Raw genomic sequence first — 21,698 nt, 5'->3', positions numbered from 1 at the left:
AGCCTACATTTAATAATATTGTAAAATCATTCCTTCCACTCAGGTGATCAGAACATAGTAAGTGGATTTGAGTTTTTTTGTTTGTTTTGTGGGGGTTTTTTTCGTCAAAACTGTCCATGCCATTAAAATTCAATGGCATTGCTTGCCATCATTCAGTTTTATCTGGCTAAAATCCTTTAATTCCCCAGCCCCTGCTGTTGGGGAGCTCAAGGCTCATCACACTTAACCTCTGCCGAGGCTTCTCAGAAAAGAATTTGTTTCAGTCCATTCAGAATTTCAATAGTTGAGCAAGCCACACGCAACTGCACACTGGTCTTTTACCCTGAGCACACTAATCTGATTGTTTTTCCACTCTACAAACTCTGGGTCAACAATCAAGCTGCCGCCAGAAACTAATTAATTTGCAAACAGGCTTCTGTTTTCACAGAGGGAAATCTTTTGAGAGCCATGTCAGAGAGGCCAGTCACACCATGGTTACACGCATTGTCATGGCATCCACTTCTCTGGGTAAATCTCTTGCTTGATGTCACTGCACACATGAACCCAGATTACCCAGTCAGCAGTAAATCCCTATTGAGGCCCACTGAGCTCTGCATGTAGTGAATCTAGAAGAGGAAATTGGTATAGACAGGCTCTGTATTCATTAAACTGATGGTGAGACTAGAGAGAAGAATGTTGAGAACTAAGAAGAAAAAGAGAGCTGGCATTAATTTAAAAAATTTTCCAAGATACTGTCTCATTTTTATACATTTTCATCAATTTTAATCTAAAAAGTGGGATTCCCTTAAGTAAGTGTAGTAATATCTTTAAATGTTATTTTTCTACTCTCACCATTCAACTATAAATTTTAAAACAAGTGGTCAGAATTTGTGACTAAGATGCCATACTTGAGAGTTGAACATTTTTTAGCCCATCATTAAAAAAAAAATGTTAACACATCCTATTTTATTCATGTACATTTTCTCAGAGGCCTGAAAAAAATAAAATCACCTTCCAGACATTGCCACTGAGTTAACTTCCATTCCAAAGTTTTATTCATTTCTCCTCATTAGTGCCGTGTAATTTCAAACAAAACCAGTTAAAAGTAATTATGTGCCTTAGACAAAATGTGACACAGAAAGTAGGTCCTCTAAAAAGGAGATCAAGTAAAAGTATATTTTAGTAACTTTTTGCTCTTTTAAAAATAAAAAAAAGCACATTTAGTGAATTTGTTAAATTTATCATCATTTAAAGAGTAAAATAATTTCACGGCAGATATTTTTAAACAGATTATACTTGGGAGTGTGCATTCTTTATCTGGAAGAAAATTTTTCTGACTAATAGATTCATAAGAAAAAACAGATTACTACGAGGTTGTGTTTAGGTATAGTTACAATTATACTTAAACTATTACATACCATGTTTCGGCACAATGTTGTAAAAATAACCAAAAATATTAGCATTTTTATTTGTGACTTTATACTGATACCTCAGAATTGTTAAAAAAGTGTAATTCATATATGTAATTCAAAAGTTAAAAAAGATTGCATCCTTGTGTTGTCTTTCATAGGCTATGAAAACCAAGAGCACATTTGTGGTTGATGTTGTTGTTTTAACTGAATGTTCACCCTACTCCTATAATACTCATTTTCTCACATGCCATAAAATAAGACTTCCAGAGGGCTTTTTCCTCCAACGTCAGCAAAATATATTATTAACTTACTTAAGCCAGAGAAATATTTCAGAATGGCATCACTGGGAAGTCTGACAGTATGCAAACCTAGATCATTTGTTTCACTTAGAATAAATCCTAATTGAATACGCTAAAACAGTTTATGTGTTTATAGATAATAAAATTAACAGCACCTCAAAAGAATTGTACAAATGATTTGAGATTAGGTATCTGGTACCATGTAATATTAATTTGTGCTCTCATAATTTATTTGCAGTCACATTTATTGGTTCTATTTACATAAAAATATATCTTGTGGAGAAATTTGAATCTTTAGAGAACATGAAATATCCTGGTACATGACCACAGAGGAAGCTATGTTCATTCCAATAAGGGCAGGCCATCCTGGTATAAGTGTTACAAGTGAGAGGAAGTGGAATGATGACTTGCATACCATTTCAATTACAGAAAAAAGCAAGTGGGTTGGTCTATCCACAGGCACGATCCTTTTAGGAAATCCGCTAAAAGAAAACAGGTCTTCCTGAAATGAGTGGGAAGGCCTCACACTCTGGGCACTGTAATTAGGTCTGTTTGTGTTCACTGGCCCTGGCTCTTTCAAGGATCCATGTGGTTTCACATATTAAACTCTACTGTTACTGCCCTTTCACCCTGACTCAAATATAATTACTCACAGAATGAACCTGACAAAGCTCCCTGAGCATGCTCCACCCAACGAAAGTGGAATAAAAGATACAGAAAAGTTCACATTTATTAAGTGCTTACCACATGCCAGTCACTTACTTAGTATTTTTATACATTATGTGGTCATTTTTTCACAACTATGAGAGGTGGTAGTAGTATGATCCCATTAAAAGTAAGCTCCAAAGTAAGGTGAAACTTTGTCTCATTCTAAAGACTATGGTCTTCCCTCCATATCATATAGCATCCTAGTGTTAGTCCGAGACATGAACAATACTGAAAATAGTGTCCATCAAATAGAAAAGTAAATGTGAGTTAGCCATCCATCTGTTCTAAGGAATGGCTAATGCGTACAAGAACTAGGTAGTAGTATTTACATAATACATGTTAAGAAATCATTACTATAACAACACCATAAATTTATTTGTTTCTTTGTTATGAATACATAAAGAACATTTTTACCTAACTTTCACATTGTTAGTGAGCTGAAACTGGAATTGAAGTTCAAAACAATATGATATTGAGAGAATTTATGGAGCAGATGGAAAAATGTAGTGCATTTGGGTACATCATGGCAAACACATACCAGTACATTTTCTGAAATCAAAAGTTGTTATAACATCTCTCAATCTTAAATTATGGGTAGTGTCAATGATAATTTTTAAAAAACTTTTTAAAAATAGTTTTTTGTTTCTTAATCTAAAAGTGTTATTCATTCCAAATATTTCCTGTTAAAATGAAACTGAATTTATCGATACTATTACAAAAATTTTAAACTTTATCGATACTATTACAAAAATAATCTTAGCAAGTAAGTCTGAAAATAGAGACATTCCATTAAAAAAAAAAATCATATTTGAAGATCCAGTCCTAAACAACTGTTTTTTAAAATATTTTGTTTAGAAGGAACAAAAATTGAAAGTCATTAAAATAGGCCAATCTATTCTAAAATAAATGATTTGAATTAACTTGAGAAAAGTAAAGTAAGTCCTGTGCCCAAATTAATTTTAATAGCCCTGAAAACCTTTCATAAAGTACGTTGCAAGGTCATTTATTACTTCTGGCTGCAAAAAATGACTATGTAGTCTATGTTCATGCCTCAAAACTCACTTATTTTATGCATGGATGTGTAATTAGAAACATTGTGTTTCTAATTTTATTATGGAATGGTATTTAATTTTGTGAGGCTTGTGATTCACACAGTCCCTTGGTTCTATCTCAAAGGTTTCCACAGTCTCCATTTTGCAGCAGTTCTGGTTTCTGCACCCTGTCAAAAGTAACCGTTGTGCTAATTTGGTAAAATCAGTTCTCACATTTAGTGCTGAGAGACTGATAACTGAATTCTCAAATGAACTACACGTTTGAAGAGATGAAGTACAGAACTGTGGACAATGACTGTTTTCCCACAGTGTAAATTCTTCAGACTAAGCTGTCAACAAGTGAGTGTATAATACAAAAGCAGCTCTAACTTGATGACTTTTTTCCTCCAAGGCCATAAAAATGAAATGGATACTATACTCTCTTCTATGTTATTCCATCTTCTAATGAGATTTTCTTTCTCATGGACAGTGAAAGCTTGTATGCCATTTAGAGTTAGTAGACCAAAGTCTCCTTCGTGTTGAATAAAAACAAACATTTTCCTTCCTACATAAATATTTCAGTTTGAGGATAGACCAGAGAGAAACATTAGATATTCCAAAATCACCTTCTGGGATTTTGGAGTTTAATTCTTTTATAGTTTTACACAGATAGCCTTATCATGGTCTCAGCATTTTTTATCTTCCTTGGTGAGGCCTCTAATTTCTTAGATGATTACCCAGCTACCACTGCACCTCCTCTATCCCCAAGGATGGGCATTTGACTGTATGTCCAATTTCCTTTGATTACCACAGTGTTTGCACTCAATCATGAATGATCTTAGGCACAATCTGCATTAAAGAGAAAAACAATGGATGAGCAATGTCGAACTTATCAGAAACTTGAGAGAGCAAGACATAAAGGGAGCTAAGAGAAGTGACTCTTAAAAGGAAAAGGCTAGTGAAGAGTGACAAATACTGGAAGAGAGATTCTCTATATAGAGATTGATAAAAAGCTATGGAAAGTCATTAGTGACCTTTGGAGAAACAATTTCATGGCATCAAAGTCATGTTGAAAGTAGATAAAGATAGTGAGAATGTTGAAAAAACAAGTTTCTAACCAGGCTATTAACTTAAACATACAAGGTCTTCATGACTTTTCATGATTAAAGGAAGTGTTTGAATAGGATAGATGAGCAAGTTTTCAGGGCAGTGGAAGATACCAGTGTTGAAGAAGAGATAAAAAACTGTTGAAGAAGAGCAAGGTAAGTGTAAATAGGGAAAATTTATGAAAGATCATCCATGCAATTAGGAATAAAGGCAGAGGGATGAAATGTCGAAGGGAAGAGGCACAACTTTTTCGCTAATATATGAAAAATAATAGATGATCAAAAATGATGTTGCAGGAGAGAAGAGATGCTGATTGAGATAAATCGAGGTATGTTTTATGTTTTAAAAAGTCACTTTAAAGTATGGGATATATCAGAATAAAGATTGTCACAGATAACTCATAGTCTCCTAAAGTTTCAGTGAGCTTTAGAGACAAAATTGTGATTTTTCTCTAATAAATCAATGAAGTACAAAAGTGATGAAATGAATTTTGGGGTTCCCCAGAAGAAAGAGCAGAAAAAACAAGTGTGGTAGAAGTTCGAACAATGAAATAATCAAGCATCTTACTGAAAACATAAATGGACTATAAACCATGAGTTTCATCTTTATTAATGAGGACTGTGAAACCAGACAAAAGTTCATAGATTGAGAGTTTAGAGACTAGACAGGTATATATCATAAGATCGAAGTCAGATGTAAATGGAGATAATTTTTTAATAATAAGAATTAACCATGATAATATTGTGGAAACCATTATAAAAACCTTTGATGAATGTGTCAGTAATAATCAAAACAAAAATCATCTCTAGATAGAAGACTATATAAGGATTATTTAATTCAAAATATGAATGAAAATTGTATTTATTTATTTTAGGTATACGAATTTTGTATATTTTCTCCTATGCTAAAATTATGTGTATACTAAATAGAGAAAGAGAAAAAGATAAAAGTAGCTACTGATCAAGTAGTAAAGCCAGTGACTGAAGTTAGGGAAACTAAGTTCTTGTTCCAAATCTTCTGTTACCAGGTTAGTTGTAATTTTAGATATTAGCTTTAATTTCCACACTTATAAAATGGGAGACAGAATTTTAGAAAGATTAGAGGAGAATCAAATTAAATGGCACAAAAGTCCTTTGAAGTTCTGAAAATACTTTAAATGTGATGTCATTAGCAAAATAACTTATACGATGCTCTCAGGGCAATATGAATGGTGTGGAGTTAAAACACATACTACATCATGAGAGTTGCTGTGGTGTTCCTGTAAGACAAGATCGGTAAGTCATCTTATCTTCTTCCATTGCCTCCCTTCCGTATAGCTCCAGACCAAATCTATTTCTTTCCAGAGTTAACTACTGAGAAACTTCTATTTTGGCACAAAGCAAATATTTTCCAGAATTCTTAATCTTTCTTTTCTGTTTTGCTCAACTTTCTCACACCCACAGTCATGAAGTCACCACCAGGAGTTTAACTGCATACTAAATCTCATCATATTGTTTGTACTGCACAAGGAAAGTTCTCCGTTACTTACCGCAGTTACATGTGTTATGTGACTATGTTCTTACACGTACCACCTACCATTGAGCCACCTGGAATCATGCTGCTCTGTCCTAATTGGGTGGTGGTGCCCAAGAGTTCGGAAGATAGCAAAGTCTCGCCCCATAAAATCAGCTGCTGTTCCAGAGTATAATTCTCCATCTGTGTCGTGACAAAATAAAACCACATACACATACTTTAACTCAATTAAGGCAAGAAAAACAAAAAAAATAAAATATAAGTTTCATGTTAAGACCATGCTAAAAAGAAAACAGAAATGCTCTCTGCAAAGCTACTTACTTTTTATTCCTGTCTTTTCAAAGATTGTTTTTTGAAAATGAACATTCACCGATTAAATATATGACTACTTACTTAGTACTAATTTTGAAAAATTAAGTAAAATATAATTTAGTAAAATTAAAACATGAAGTTTTATTCTTTTCCATTATAACTAGAGACAAACTTTTAAAGTTCAAATGCAAACTAAATCACGTAGTTTGTTTTTATATCTGTAAAGGTACTATGATTCTAATAACCTTGTTTATTAGGATAAGGAATCACTGTAAAATCTTGCTTATAGTTCTCATTTTACAGAAATTAAAATTTTAAGCTATTCCTTTTTAGTGAGATCTTATATCTTGCTATAATTTAGAAAAGACTAATATTTTCCTTGCCAATTTTTTTTCTTGTTTTATATTTTAATATATCAAGCGGGAGAAATGTTCTAACTTGGTATAGGCTATCACACAGTTTAAAAGCAATTCTACCACATAGCCTCAGATATAACAGAAGTGTGTTTGGAGAGGAGAAAATTTTCAGAAACATAGGTCATAATCATCAGTGTTGTCTTGACATTTTCAGATTATCTCATTTATTTCTGTCAACATCTGCATGATGTAAATATCCCTATTTTATAGTTCAAGAAACTCAGGGTTGCTCAGCTAATTACTAGACAAGTCAAAGTAAAAGTTCAAACTCAGGCCTGTTTAATCCCAAGCCTCTTCTACTAAACCATACCACCTTTCAATAAACTGAAGTTTGTAAACATTATATTTTCTTTCCTTTAAACAGAAAGTGCCTCATACTATTTCATCCAGAAAATACTTTGTTGCCTGCCTACTTACAGAGAATTATCAGAAAAATAAATTGACAAAAAAAATTATAAAATTTTCTCCAAATAATCTGTCATGTCAGTAAAACAATATTATCTTGTTGATCATTTGAATATGTTAATGTTTTTGAATTCATTGATTTGAAAAAAAATATTCAGAAAATAAAGTGGACACAGATAAATTATAATCTAAATATTTATATAACACTTTTCCATTTCCAATGGACTTTCATGTTTACTAGATAAATGGAAAACTTTCTGTGACTATTCAGTTATAAATGTCTTGGTGTAAGTCTTATTAATCTGATTGCTTATGTGATATTCTTTGTTCACACCCTCAATTCTCACTTGTAGATAAGGGTTTCACAATGTAAAGTAAACATTTTCAGTGGTCCAACCCAAATCAATTCCTTTGGTAGAACCTGTGGTGTTTGAATGCACCAAACTAAGGTTTGAAAAATCTCATAGCAGAGAATAGCTACACAGAGAGAAGCATTGAACAGCTCCAAATTATGACTTTAAATAGAAATAGAAAGATACCTTATCTTAGAGAATGAATTTCAAAAACTAATCATTTATTTTGAATTGTTGTGAATCAAGACAAATAAAAAAATGATGGTTAGACAATATTAGGTACAAATCACCAGTTAAATAAATAGAACCCAAATTGTCATAGTATATTCTTTGGGATTTGAAAGCATCGTATGTTCTCTTCACTTAATTAAACATCAAGTTCAAATCTGACTTGTTCTCACCATAATATGTCGCAATAATATTTTATATGATCACAAGGTAAAGAAATAACCCTTTTCTAAAAGCACCAAAATGCTATTAATAAGCTAACTATATGTTTTGAAGTACTTTGAAATATTTAAGTGCCTATCATTGCCTTAATTTTAATCTATAGCCAATCACTAAAACTTATTTATTCCTCCATAGGTGGTTTGTGTCCTCCCTGATGTACCGTTTTATTAAGGTTGGTATTTTATCTTTTTACAAATAATTGATATATAGATATGATAATTTTTAAAACTTTGGTAATTTGTTTGTCCTGATCTGTGTGAATAAGAAGTCATTAGTTAAAAATGTTGTGAATGCAACCTAAAACGTTCATGTCGATCTCAAACATTTTTCATAGGGTAATATCTGTCATGAAATGCTTTGTGTACTCTTTACTTGAAAATCAAAAATATTAAATTATTAGTTGAACCTTATTGCCTTCTCAACCACATGTTAGGTGACAAAAACCAGGAAAGGTGAAAATAGAACCATCAAAAGGTGAAAACTGAACAATATCATATCGGAATGCAGTGAGACAGATCATGCCCAAAAGAAGGTGCAATTAGAAATGTGGAGTAAAGACTGTCAGGAATTAATCATTCTTTTTTTTTTTTTTTTTCATTTAGCTTGCCTTAGTGTGAGTAAAACTGTAATTATGGTTGTTATTACATGTAAATTCTATTCAGGAGAGGTTGAAATAACAAAAGTAACATCAACATAAGAAACTGTTACTCAGATATAGATAGATATTTGTTTCTCTTATTCATTTAGGTAAGATTTTTATAACTTACACTTATTTTTTTATTATCCACTCACATTTGAGGAAGGCAAAAATCAATACAAATGAAGACAAAGGAAGCAAGACTGGTTTGTATTTTTTTTTTTGACAATAGGTCATTCAGAGAAAGTAGAAGAGCTATTTAATAAAAGGGCTATTAACTCAATTTATTACTGAAAACATAATTAAATTAAACAATTGACTTGTAAAACAAAGAGAGGTTGCAGTTTAGACATCAGCTGCCTGCAGTTATAGGAAATTACCTCTCATTTCAATATTATTTTTGGCAAGAATCAGACTGATTTCTGTGAGCTGGAGGGCACCAGATAATTCAGTAGTACATTCTCATACTGTCAGTGCTCAATATCAATAATTATTCCTTTACAACAGGCATTCGATCAGATTTTCTGCTGAGATTTCTATAGAATTCTTATCAAGGATGACTGCTCCAGAAAATGAATGACATATTGTAGTTTTGACTAAAAATTACAGGTAGTAGAATAAACTACTCTTGCATTCTTATTAAGTAGAAATATAATATAAACTTAGAGTATATTTCATTTAATATACTTGTGCATTTTCACCATGTTTTAAAGCCTTAGTACATTCTGTGGCTATCTGAACTGATCTAATCATATCTGAGTATAAGAAATTTACTATACCTCAGTTGGCTTATTTTTGGAGAACAAATATCTGTAATAAAAAAGCCTTTGCTAAGCTTCTTTTGTAGTTTCTAGGTCAATTATGAAGTTACCAAATTGTATGTCGATTCTTGGGCATAATGATAATTGATCAGTTTTCTGATCATAAATGTGTCTTCTTGAAATGTTATCTTATAATGACTGAAATGGCATTATAGTTAAGATATATACTTTTGGGTATTTCATATATAATGAACTACTAGTAAAAGAAAATATGACACTTGTTTAATTTTATTAAATTGGTGATAGAATAATATACTTAAGGAATTGTTTTATTATCAAAAAGTGGTTGTGGATACTCTGTCCAACAAGGTTTTTAAGTTTCTCTACAAAAGAAAACATATAGGCAGTTTGATATCTCAAAAACAATACATTAGACTAAGATATATTAGTGCTGACAGATGTAACTAACCTTTTAGAAATTTTCCAATAAGAAACTTACTATTTGAGTACACTGTCATTCTTTCTTAACTGTAAGCTTTTTAAACTGTCTCTAAGAAAAGCATTCTTTGCTGAGATAAAAAGTTTAGTGAATTGCATTTCCACCATGCAGAGTTATCTGAGAAGCATGTGTTAAAAACAAAAGTTCATATGTACTCTGGACTTTCTGTTCACAACTCAAAATGAAGTAAAAATGTGGCTTCGATCAGTTAATGTATTAGATTACAATTCCTAAGTAGGGTGTGGTGAGGAGAAACAGAAGGTAAAAAAACATTTCCTGATGAAATTGAAGCATTACTAACACAGGTGTAAAGTGTGACATGGATGTGAGCAAAAATCAAACAAACCTAAAGACCAAGCTATTATGTTGTTAACACCTTAAGTAAATTCCACTCACAAAGTAGCACAGTAATTAGAAACAGAGGGAGAAAAAATCCCCCTCTCTCCTCACTTCTCTCTTTCTCTCTCTCTCTCTCTCTCTCTCTCTCTCACCGAGACACTCAGACACACAGACACATACACTGATGAAATCCATTTCCTGAAAGTGAAAGGGTATGGGAATAATTTTACATTTTTACATTTATTGAGCACCTTTCTCTATTACAATAAATATGACATGTTGGCTTAATTACTTATGTTGTCCTTTAAAAAACTAATATTTTTGAGTAGTTAATATGTGCACATAGTACAAAATTAAAAAATATAAAATTTATGGGGTACCAAATCTGTCTCCTAGATTCCCAAAGGCAACCACTGTTACCAGTTGTTTGTTTATTTGTTTGTTCATTTCTACTTCCACATATATTTGAGAAATATGTAAGAACTCAAATATAATATGCTATAACACTATCTTATCTTATTCGCAGAACAGACTAGGAGAATTAGCAAGGCCAAAGAAATTGAAGTTCACAGAGGTTCAAATATTTTTTCAAATATAGTTAATTAATTTAGGGAGGACCTCATTTGCTCAAATATAAAATGCGAGTATATTCTAGTGTCAAATTAATGTTCTTTCCCCAGGCAAGGCAGAATTCTAGCTTGGGAAAATAAACCTTAGCCAAAAGACCCAGACACCTGAAATAGATCTCAGTAATATCTCTTAGTGATAGAATATTTCTAAATTATTGGCACTGAAATGCCCTGAGATTTCAATGGGGAAATAAAACGGCTTTCAAGTTGACTATTCTGCTAATATCATGAAAATGTGAGATGATACGTAAGTATGGAAAATATAGTTTTATTCTTATCTTGTGTTCACACATGGCATTTATTCTAAGCAGGAGAGCAACTACTATTTTTAATAAAGACCTTTTAAACAAAGTCATAAAAATGATTACAGGTCGGTGAAATAAGAAATATTTTAAAAAATAAATACTGAAGCAATTTCATATTGACAAAATGATTTTTATTAAAAAGGATTTGAAAAATTAACTTTACTAACATGATTTGAAAAACTTAAAACATATTTGGGGACTTAATTCAGTTGCTATGCATTGCTCAGGAGAGAATTCTTATTTTCTATGGTCATCAGCTTAAAAATCCATAGCATTTTGGAAAGAGGTTATACTAAACCTTGATAAAATTTGTAAACTAAATTTTTGAAGCTGTCATCTGGTTTTAAAGTTTACTACTGGTTGAAACTGCTTAATAGAGGGTATAAAAAGTATCTGCTGTCAGGATCCATGTAGCCAGTTTATAGATGGCTTATGTCTAACATGAAATTTTATTTCTTAGTATTGAGGAAGAAAGCAGCCCAGAACCATCTTGAAAATTTCTCTTATGTGCTGAAATGAGGAGAATATATTAAAATCTTTTGGGTGGATAGGTTCTCCCAATAATAATTTTCTAATATATAATATACAACCTGTGTACTTCAGAGACAGTTGTTATCCTTGTATGTAAAAGTTAGGGAAGTGCTATCGAAAATATTTATGTTGAAAAATAAAGAAACTCCACTAAATTAGTAAGCATTCTTTTTAAAGCAACACAAGAGGAAAATGCCAAGAAAAATCCAACAAGGGGAGTTAAATGTACTGTGAGAAAAAGAATTTATAGTATAGTTATAAAAGAAACAAATAACCTTAACAAGTGAAGTCATGGCTCTTGAATTAAAACAGTGTTGCAGATATTCTGAGGGATTTGACCTGTTCATTTTTCTGTATCTTGCTATTCAGTTGATTCAGAAATTAATTTATATTGGCTTGAATGATCTTCCTTGTCAATAAACACTAAATATCTCTGAAAGTCACTCAATTATTTTATAATATTAGATAGATAAGGTCTAGACTTCCATTTAAAAACTGCTTCTCTAAAATGCCTACTGTTCTTTTTTAGCCATACAGCCTCTCCTTGACTCATACTTCCCTCATTTTCATTTCCTTTTCACAAATCTATACAGCTTTTTTCAAAGAATTTCTAATATAAAACCCAAACTGTGGAGTTACATGTTCTTTGTGGACTTTGTGTGGTTGCATACCAAATGAACTATGTAATACTAACTTGTCATCATCCTTTCTCAATGGAATATTAAAATAAATAATCAAGCAAATCCCTACTGAGAAACATACCACAAATTAAAGCTGCTTTCGGCACAGTTTTACATACTGCTTTTTGAAGAATATCTATCCTTTTTCAGCATGCAATTTAAATAAGTATAGGCTGCAAGTTTGAACAAGATTGGATTCCTCTCCTTTGTTTAAGACAACTTTCAAATTTCTGTATGCACTTAAGGAAGTCATCCACATGTAATCACTAGGCCATCTGTGAACAGGAAAATTATAAGTGTGCTCAATTTGCTGCATTCCTTCAGGTCTTAAACTTTTGTTAAAATGCTCCATAAATGGATCAAATGGATTGAAATTGTCTGTTTGAAAAGCAATAGAGAAGATAATTCATGCTGTAGTGGTTTTATTCTTAATAGGAAAGAAATCAGTGAAACATAGTGATAAAGTAAACCTAGATAATACCGGAAAAAATATATCTACATAGTTAATGCAACAGTCGTGATTGAAGTTTCATTTAGCTGAGTAAAAAAAAAAAAGTGATTTTTAAAAAAGGAAAAGAATAGCAAAACTTTATGAACTTCTAACATCAATTAATAACCTAAATTTATTTGTTTAAAAATCTAGATTTATTATTCAAAATTCAATTAGAAATTTTACACTTGAAAAGTTTCACCATTATTTTTGTTGTTATCAAATAATTACTTTCTATAGAAAAGGAAACAAAAAGTTACATAATTTCTACATGTTTACATAGAAAAATATATTCAGGAATAGGGTAATAACCCAATATCTTTTGTGTTTTAGATTACTGGTATACTCAAAAGTTAAAAAGAAAAAAGAAAAATTGCTTAATGATGTATAACTTTTTATTTGTGTTTATTTAACTCCAGTCCAGAAGTGGTAAAAAAAAAAAAAATACAAAAAAATTATCTTTCAATACGAACTAAAATGTTCTCCTTTTACCTGCTTCTATCTTCTTACTTTTATTCTTTCAAAATATAACTAAGCATTCACTACCCATCTGCAATGCTGAAGTAAAGAGGAACGAAGAAAACCAGAGAGATAGATGGTTAGGGAAAACAGTAGGTGTACATAAAATGCTTTTTCTGAGTGAAAAAAAGAGAAAATCTAAAGTTAAAAAAAGATGAATGCAGAAGGCCTTCATCAACTCAAGGTACACAATGGGGTCTCTGCCAATTGTACCACCATTTAAACTGATTATACTGATTAAGTTTTCCAAACGTTAAGAGGTGACAAATCTTGAAACTACAGTTAACAAGACTAAATCTCGCTCTTTCCTTCTGATCTGTCAAAATTCCTCATAAAAACACTTCTTTCATGAAATGAAAACTAAAACCATTTTCTTTCAAAATAAAAATTTTATAGTTCTTGTGGGGATATACAGTGATTGAGCTGGCAATGTCAAAGATACTATTAAACCATTCTGGAAAAAAAAAGAAGAATCAATGTAATTCTCAAAGCAGCCTTTAGTTTTTATTCATTTTTAAAATATTTGAAAATATGTTGACTGACATCCTCCTAAAATAGTTTATAATTAATAATGGAAAATCTTGGCATATAAAAAAGAACATGAAATTAAGTTATTATCTATAGAAAATTCAGTTTAATTGATTGTTGACTACGCACCTATTAAAAGAGATGCTGTTAGCAGTTTAGGGTCATATGGACTCTTCCCACGGCCATTTTCAAAATGTGAATCTTCCAGCTTAAAAATGTCATCCTGTAGATAAGAAAAAGAAGGACTGAATTTATTTATAACAAGAAGTATTTTAATAATCCAGTTAATCAGAGAGAAGTTGAGTATGTTTACTGTCAAAGGTATTATTATTTGTGTAAATTTTAGAGATAGCAAAATAACTTAAGTGGATGAAAACCTAGCTATCGCTAGCCAAATATTTACTTAGCTTTGTGATTTTTAGCAGCATGTAGCATGTTGCAAGCAATAGTGAATAAATGAACTCTAAAGACGAGATGTCATGGTAAGAGTAGAGTGATCACTTTATCATACAGGTATGCCAAGAGCTATCCTAATGGCTCTTGAAGGAAAGAATTTAAAATTTAAATAAAACGACTCTTTTTATTTCATCATAAAGAGAAAACAAAATCAATCCACTATATTAGATGTCTAGAGCAAAATACACTATCTTACTTTTCTATATGTACTTCCTAGAAGGAAATGCTATATAGCCATAGCAATCAATTTCTCTGCACTTGTCATTTCTATAACTTTGCTCCTTACATGCTTCTTGAGCATTTTTAAATTACTCACATTGGAACATGGAAGGTACCTGAAACTCTCCTTATCATTTTATCTAAGTGAGAAATAAAACAATTACATGTTAGGGAAGATGTTCCTGGAAGGTAGTATCTTTAGAAAAACAAGCACACATGCATTTTTATCATAAGGGAGGCTGCTCATTTGAGACTCAGGTACCCAGAAATTGGAGTGAACATTTGACTATATATAGAAATATACGTAAGTTCCGAGGTAGAAAGTATATCAGAAAGCACTGCAACAAAAAACCTTAATAAGGAGGCAATTAGCTCATGCCTGATACCCTGCCCTCAGGATGGGCCTAGCTATTGAAACTTCTATATGGCCATAAAGTAAATTGAAGTTGGGCGGGGGTCGGGGTGAGAGGTGGGTAGGAGTATTTCTGAGCATTCTTTTTAGAACCATATGCTCTAGGGAATTGATTAGGTCAGAATATGTATGCTTTTTCCAGGAGCACATTAACTTGTCCATAGACTGAAATAAAATAGCTTTTTTGGCAACTTCTCTACTATTCACATAAAAGTATTTCTAACCTCTTAGAATAGCAAATGGTGTTCATTTTATGGCCAATAAGGAACACTTTATTTAAAGTTTAATATTTCTGATGGAGCTAATGGCAGAGTTTCAAATTATGATTCTTAAAACTCATCTGAGTTAAAGAAGAAGAGTAGAAAAAAAACCAAAAGTGTTCTCCATTTTTATTACTGTAAGAATTACTGATTCTATTCATTTCTCACATTGATTCTGAATTTGGTAATTAGTTATCCCATAGCCATGATGGTTCTTTAGCTAAGTTGTAAAATTTACACTGTGATAATTTATGGGGATTCTTAGAATTGTGCTAAGTTGTAGTGGGAAGGATGGTGATTCAGGAGCCAGGCCCAGCTGGGCCAATGATTAACTGTAGTTCTCTGGTCACCACTTAATATCTTTGAGCTTCCGAACCCAAAAAGTCAATGCTAATTATTGACTTATATATTGTAAAATTTGTTAAAATTGAAATAAAGCCTTTTTAAAATAGCAAAATAAAAAAACAAACACAATTTATTTTATTCTATTAATACAGCTCATCTTACCACTATAATAAAAGAATATGGAAATTTAACACATTACCATTATTCTAAACTCTCCTAACATAATTTGAGAAAAATATTTCTTAAAGACAGTTACATAGTCACTAAACTACAAACTAGTTTAAAAATACAAATTTATCAAAAGCTTTTGAATATTAAAATTATAACATGGAACTTATTGGCATATGCTAAGAAAAAGCATAGAAGAACCTCTTAAGAAATATTTAGAAATATTTTGATAAAAATTAAGGACTAATCCAAAAGATATATGTTTAATAAAAGATATATACTCTACTGCCACAAATCATAAAAAAAAAATATTAAAGTTTATGTATATGATTATCACAGGTTAGAGGAAGCAGCAGGGAAAAGTAGTAGTGAGGTTGAAAATGTTGTTATAAATATTATTTTAAGTTTCTTGTCCTGACAAGTCGTTTCACAATACTGACAAAGATGGATGAGCTATCCCTCAAAGTAGGGGACACCTGATGTCTGGGGTCATGTGTCCAAGTTAATAAGACAATGCCAAGGTAGATGAGAAGTACTTTCAACCTTGTGTTTAGTATTTGATTTACAAAGTAAAGGATTAGACTTCACAGGAAGAGAGGTTAAGCATGTCAGTCATGGTTCAGGAGATAAAAATCTATCTTTCATCATGGCGTCAGGTAATGTGTTCAAAGCTGGCCTCCTTTTCTTTACTTCCATTTTTCCTTTAAATGTAACTCTTACCTAACTTTCTGGGTATCTACCATGTAATTTTTCCACATTCTTTTATGATTCTACTGAAGGATAAAGATTTGAATTTCCTTTCCAGCCTAGTGAGATGGAGGCCTGTAATAAATATAATTTGATTTCTGAATAGGGAAGTAAAAGATATTTCTTATATACAAATGTTTGTAGTGTGATATTCATACCCATGACACATAGTAATGGGGTCCAAGGGTGTTGAAATCAGACAGAGCTGGGTGTTATCCCTGGCTCTGTCTTTTATTAGCTCTGGGCCTCAGGCAATCCTTAAACCTTTCTGAACTCAGATTCTCATCTGTAAAAGGAGGATAAAAAAATCTCATAGTGTTAATGTAAAGATTTACTGTAATGAAGTATATAAATTAATACTTAGTATGCCCTTGAAAAAATCCATTAATTTTCTTTATTCATTGTTTTGTTTATAGTTGGCACAATAAAATCATTCTTTCCTATAGTGATCAATAAAGCTTTTGCCACAGTGGAAAAGCCTGTCTTTCTTCTTATCAGTGGAAATTAGGATATTTGTTTAAAACATATGTAAATGCCTTCGACTCTGAAATGCATTGGAAATTATTCTTTCTTATAGCTAGACCGGAGCCTAGTTTAAAAGCTTTGTTAAAAACATTATTAAATATAATACGTGTAAAACTTATCAATTAATAAGACTATACTTTTAACATATCTGATAAATTTAATGTGGTTGATATGAAAAGACACCAATATTACTCCTTCTGTTATCTTGCTAGTGAGACTTATTAGATATGTGAAAATATTAACCCATTGTAAAAGAACGCTGTTACTATAATTACACATTAGCATTCTATGTTGTCATATGTAACATATTACACAGAAAACTGTCTGGCTGTACTCGGAAGGCCTTTTGAAACATGATTGTTACTCAATAATTTTCTGTGTTAAAGAGTGCAAATAATAAGACCAAAAAATCCTAAGAACAATGTACATAATTAAATTGCATAGTTTAAATGTAATTTTTGGACTGAGATGGTTTTCCTTTTTTTAGTAATATATGAACAAAAATCTAGCTACGTGGATTCTAATTGCTTTAGCAGATACTATGAACATATCATATAAGTTATTGTGCCATATTTTATTACATGATCGCATCAGTTTTCAGTAACTATTTTTAGCTTTCAACCACTCTTTCTTTGTCTTTTGGATTTCCTGAATGTTATTAGACTGGGGTGAGGTAAGACATTAGAGGAAATAATAACTGCGCTAATGTCTAATCCAAAGTCTTATAAATTATAAACCATGGGTGACATCATGGCCATAAATTTCCTAAATTTCAATCTTGTCCAAGTAATAAATTTAGGTAACAAAGTTGCAATTTTAGTTGTTTTATTTAATGATTAAAACATAAATGATGTTTGTTAAAAGAAAATAAAAAAAAATTCTACGTTTATGTGATAGAATAACCATTTTGGATGAGAAATTATATAAAATCATGTCAAAATTAATACTTAGGAAATATTTAAAAGTATTTATTATTCTATTTTTTTAAATTTCTCTTTTGCTCTTCCTACTCTTCAGAAAAGACACCATGTTTGCCAGTTATACTGAATTATCAAGTATTCCCTGGTCATTCCATGTTTTTACTCATCTCTGCCAGAACTCTCTTCCTCCTCCCATCCACCTACCCTCAGCTGTCAACCCCAGGGTGAACTTCTTTCCTTTAAGAGAAAATTCAGAAGTCATTTCCTAAGAGAAGTCTTCAGAGATTCCTGCAGATATAATTTATTAGTTTCCTTTGTGCATATCCTAATTAACAATAGTACACAGGCAATGACTATACCGAGTAAAACTACTGCCTTCAGCAAAGAAGCAATGTAATAGGGTCTCCCAGGAAATATTGTGACATACTGTACTTTGCCTAAAGAAGATCCTTTTGTGGATTCATCTGGAATTTATTTTTCCTAAAAGGTGACTCTAGAGCTATGCTGTGCAATACTATAGCCATGAGCCACGTGTAGCTGTTTAATTAAATTAATTAAAATTAAAATTTCCATTCTTCAGTTATGCTAGCTACATTTCAAGTGCTCGATAGTCATAGAGCCTTGTTTATACAATATCACATCGATGCAAATATTTCCACTGCCACAGAAGTTCTGTTGAACAACATGCTTTAGATCTTAAATCCTATTCCCTTAGCAGTAAAGAGTAGAACTGGAAATCAAAAGGCCTCCTGGGTGAGAAAATCTGTCATCATAGTGAATAAAATCCATGAAATATACAAGGAATCGTACTAAAAACACTAGTTTAGTTTTTGATATTTATTAACCAGGGGTTATACTAAATAACATTTACTGGAGATACAGATAAACAAATAAATGTCCTATATTGTATATCATTCTTTTCCCATTTGAATTACTTTTCCTTAATCTCAGCAGGTATAAATTTTACTCATTATTTAAAGTTAAGGTCATGATACCCAATCTACTAGCTGTTCATTGATTTTTCCCAGAAGAAAAAAAAAAGTTTTATCCCTAGAACTTGCATAACAATTTATTCATACCCTCTTTCTGTTATTTGTTATCTTAGACTCTGGAATTCAATCATTTATGTGTTATTTTTGTCCTATTAAATTATTTCGTATGAGGGACAAAAATTATTTACCACATTTCTGTCAAATACTAAAATATAACTGCATGAGATAAAGCACAATGAAAGAATCAAAGAAGAATGAGTGAATAAAGGAGTGATTGTGTGACTGAAGGCAAAATGCTCTACAGAAAAGCTATCCAAGGACTAGCAGAGATATAGCCATAACTTCTAGGAGTTAATAATTTAAGGATCTCACACAGGTATGAACGCAACTGTGCAGCAGAGGCTATTCTATAAAATTCAAATATTAAACCAAGTTTTAAAGTGAGTTTTAGGAAATATAACACTTTAACTTTTTTCGAGTTACATGTTACTATTAATATTTTATTGATACCTGTTATACACTTCAAAGATGCATTTACTCTTACTATAAAAGACAAAAAATAAAACCTAATGACAAAGAGAATAACCTGACAATCCCTTTTTTACATCACTGTTCCTCTTTAACTTTCAATGAGTCTTGTAATTTTCATTTTTATTAATATTAATCTTATTAATAAATTATCCCTCTAGATAGAGTTATTTTCATTGAGAGGTAAAGTTATCAGAATAATCCTCTTCAGAACTTCGAAAATCTTTCTGATCAATGTAATATCTCTTTTGTGTATCCCATCATTCCAGTATAACTGTTTTACCTATTTTTTTACTTCAAACATCTCTGGGATGTAAGCAAGTGGGACAGCAAACTGGAGATGCTGTTTGGGCTTGCCAATGTAATTTTTCTACTTATAAAAATATGAATTGTTTATTGGTATTTTCATCTTTATATATCAGAACTTTCTAATTTACATGTTTTTTGAAACACTAATATAAATGTTAACTGATTCAGTATATACATATCGAGCTGTGACTATGTAAGAATTATGTTTGGAATATGAAGGTGAAATGTCTAATTGTTTAACTCAAGGAGCATACGAGAACTTACAACAAAATTATATAACGATAATATATTACATACACATATTATAATTTTATGAAGTATTGATAGAGATTTCACTTAACATTGAACATATATGAAGTACTAACTATGTCCTAAGACTTTATGCTTATTATTTCACTTAATATTCAAACAACCCTATTATTATACCAATTTTACAGATGAGAAACTAAGACATTTTCAAGATAATATTCAAAGTCATAAAGCTAATAAGTTATGGAGTAAGAATTTGATAACAGAACTGTCTCTTTCTAAATCCATGTTTTTAACCATATAAAAAAGTGTTTTACTGTAAATATTATGTGAGATGTACCCTAAAATATTAGAAACTGAAATCACAAAAGTTCAAAAATGAGGAGACGTAATTTTCTATTTCAGTATATGAAGAAAGGCTTTATTTGATTTCGTCCTTTAAATCTATACTTTGATAGGAGACGCGTATATCTGCGAGTACACATGCGTGCATTGGTTGTGAGTACAAAGAGACACAGGAGCTCACAGAGAAAAGAGAAAAGCAGGGAGGTAGATAATTCTATTTAGAGGGAACAGCATGAACAAAAGCCCCTCAAAAATAAATATAATTCATATTTAAGATATAACTTAAAGTTGAATTTAGACATTGAAGAGTATATACATATATTAAGAGATAGGACTACAAATAAATTTGGAAAGTTTTCTGTGCCAGAATAAGCAATTTAGTCTGTGTTCAAAAGGTATCAGTGACACAGTGATCATTTTAGTTAAAGAACAATAGCATCAAAGAGGTGTAGTATTATGATGAACCTGACAGTAACGTGTAGGATGACGTAGAGACATATGAGCCTGGTGGCAGGAAAAGAACTATTGCCAAAACCCGGTGAGGGAGAGAATTAGGTCTTATTACACACTTTAAGGAATTTTGTTTATTATATGCTGTGTCTTGGTCAAATTATTTAACTTCTTTGTAACGCACATTTCTTAACTTCTGTTGAATCAGAATTCCCTTTGATAATCCAACAAATCTATGAATTTTTTCTTCAAGAAAAGTGAAGCTAAGTGTACACACATTTTATAAGCAATCTTCAGAGTTTATTGACTTTATGTAGTCATGGGTTCCAAATTAGTTATTTTCTAGAGAGCTTTTCATTTCTAACATGCTGTGATTCTGTCATCTTATCACTCTGAACTTGGACATTTGCTTTTGTTGTTTTTTGTCTTCCTCCTTGAACATAAATATGGGGATTATCCAGATATTTAAAATTCATTTTCGTTTCCATTCTCTACATACTGTTATTTGGAATTCATTTATTTTTATAAATTCACTTCTTGAACTTCATTCCCAATCCCTTTACTATTCTCGTCATTCAAACTTGGGTTTTTGGCTTGCATGAAATCTCCTTATTTTCCATAGTTCTTTCAAAATTGAGAGCTATTGAGAGTCCTTGGCCCTTCAAAAAAATATAGGAGTAATTATGAATAATAAACTTCAAAAATTTAGTCTGTCAGAAATAGTTATTTAACAATATACATTGTGGGAAGATACAAAAGAAATGTAACCCTGGTCTCTGTCACTGGGGACTGAGAAATTTAAAAAGTAAGTGTAATTTTCTGCCCTGATTATAATGTGTTAACTTTGCCTTAGATTTAACTATGATTTTAG

At 31.4% G+C, this 21,698-nt stretch overlaps 1 protein-coding gene across 1 annotated transcript in view; it reads right to left on the bottom strand.

The window, feature by feature from the left end:
- SEMA3A (semaphorin 3A) overlaps window positions 1–21,698 on the bottom strand; it is a 194,634-nt gene that overhangs the window by 66,206 nt on the left and 106,730 nt on the right. The window contains exons 5-6 of the mRNA XM_006925734.3: window positions 14,032–14,125; window positions 6,112–6,231 (exon numbers count right to left, since the gene is read on the bottom strand). Of these exons, the coding sequence (XP_006925796.1) occupies window positions 6,112–6,231; window positions 14,032–14,125 (214 nt within the window). The remainder of the gene's footprint in view (window positions 1–6,111; window positions 6,232–14,031; window positions 14,126–21,698) is intronic.

The sequence above is a fragment of the Pteropus alecto genome, unplaced genomic scaffold (genome assembly GCF_000325575.1).
Source record: "Pteropus alecto unplaced genomic scaffold, ASM32557v1 scaffold69, whole genome shotgun sequence".
NCBI classification, from domain to species: domain Eukaryota; kingdom Metazoa; phylum Chordata; class Mammalia; order Chiroptera; family Pteropodidae; genus Pteropus; species Pteropus alecto.
Note: the sequence above shows the minus strand (reverse complement) of the source record. Positions and strands in the feature narration are given on the sequence as shown.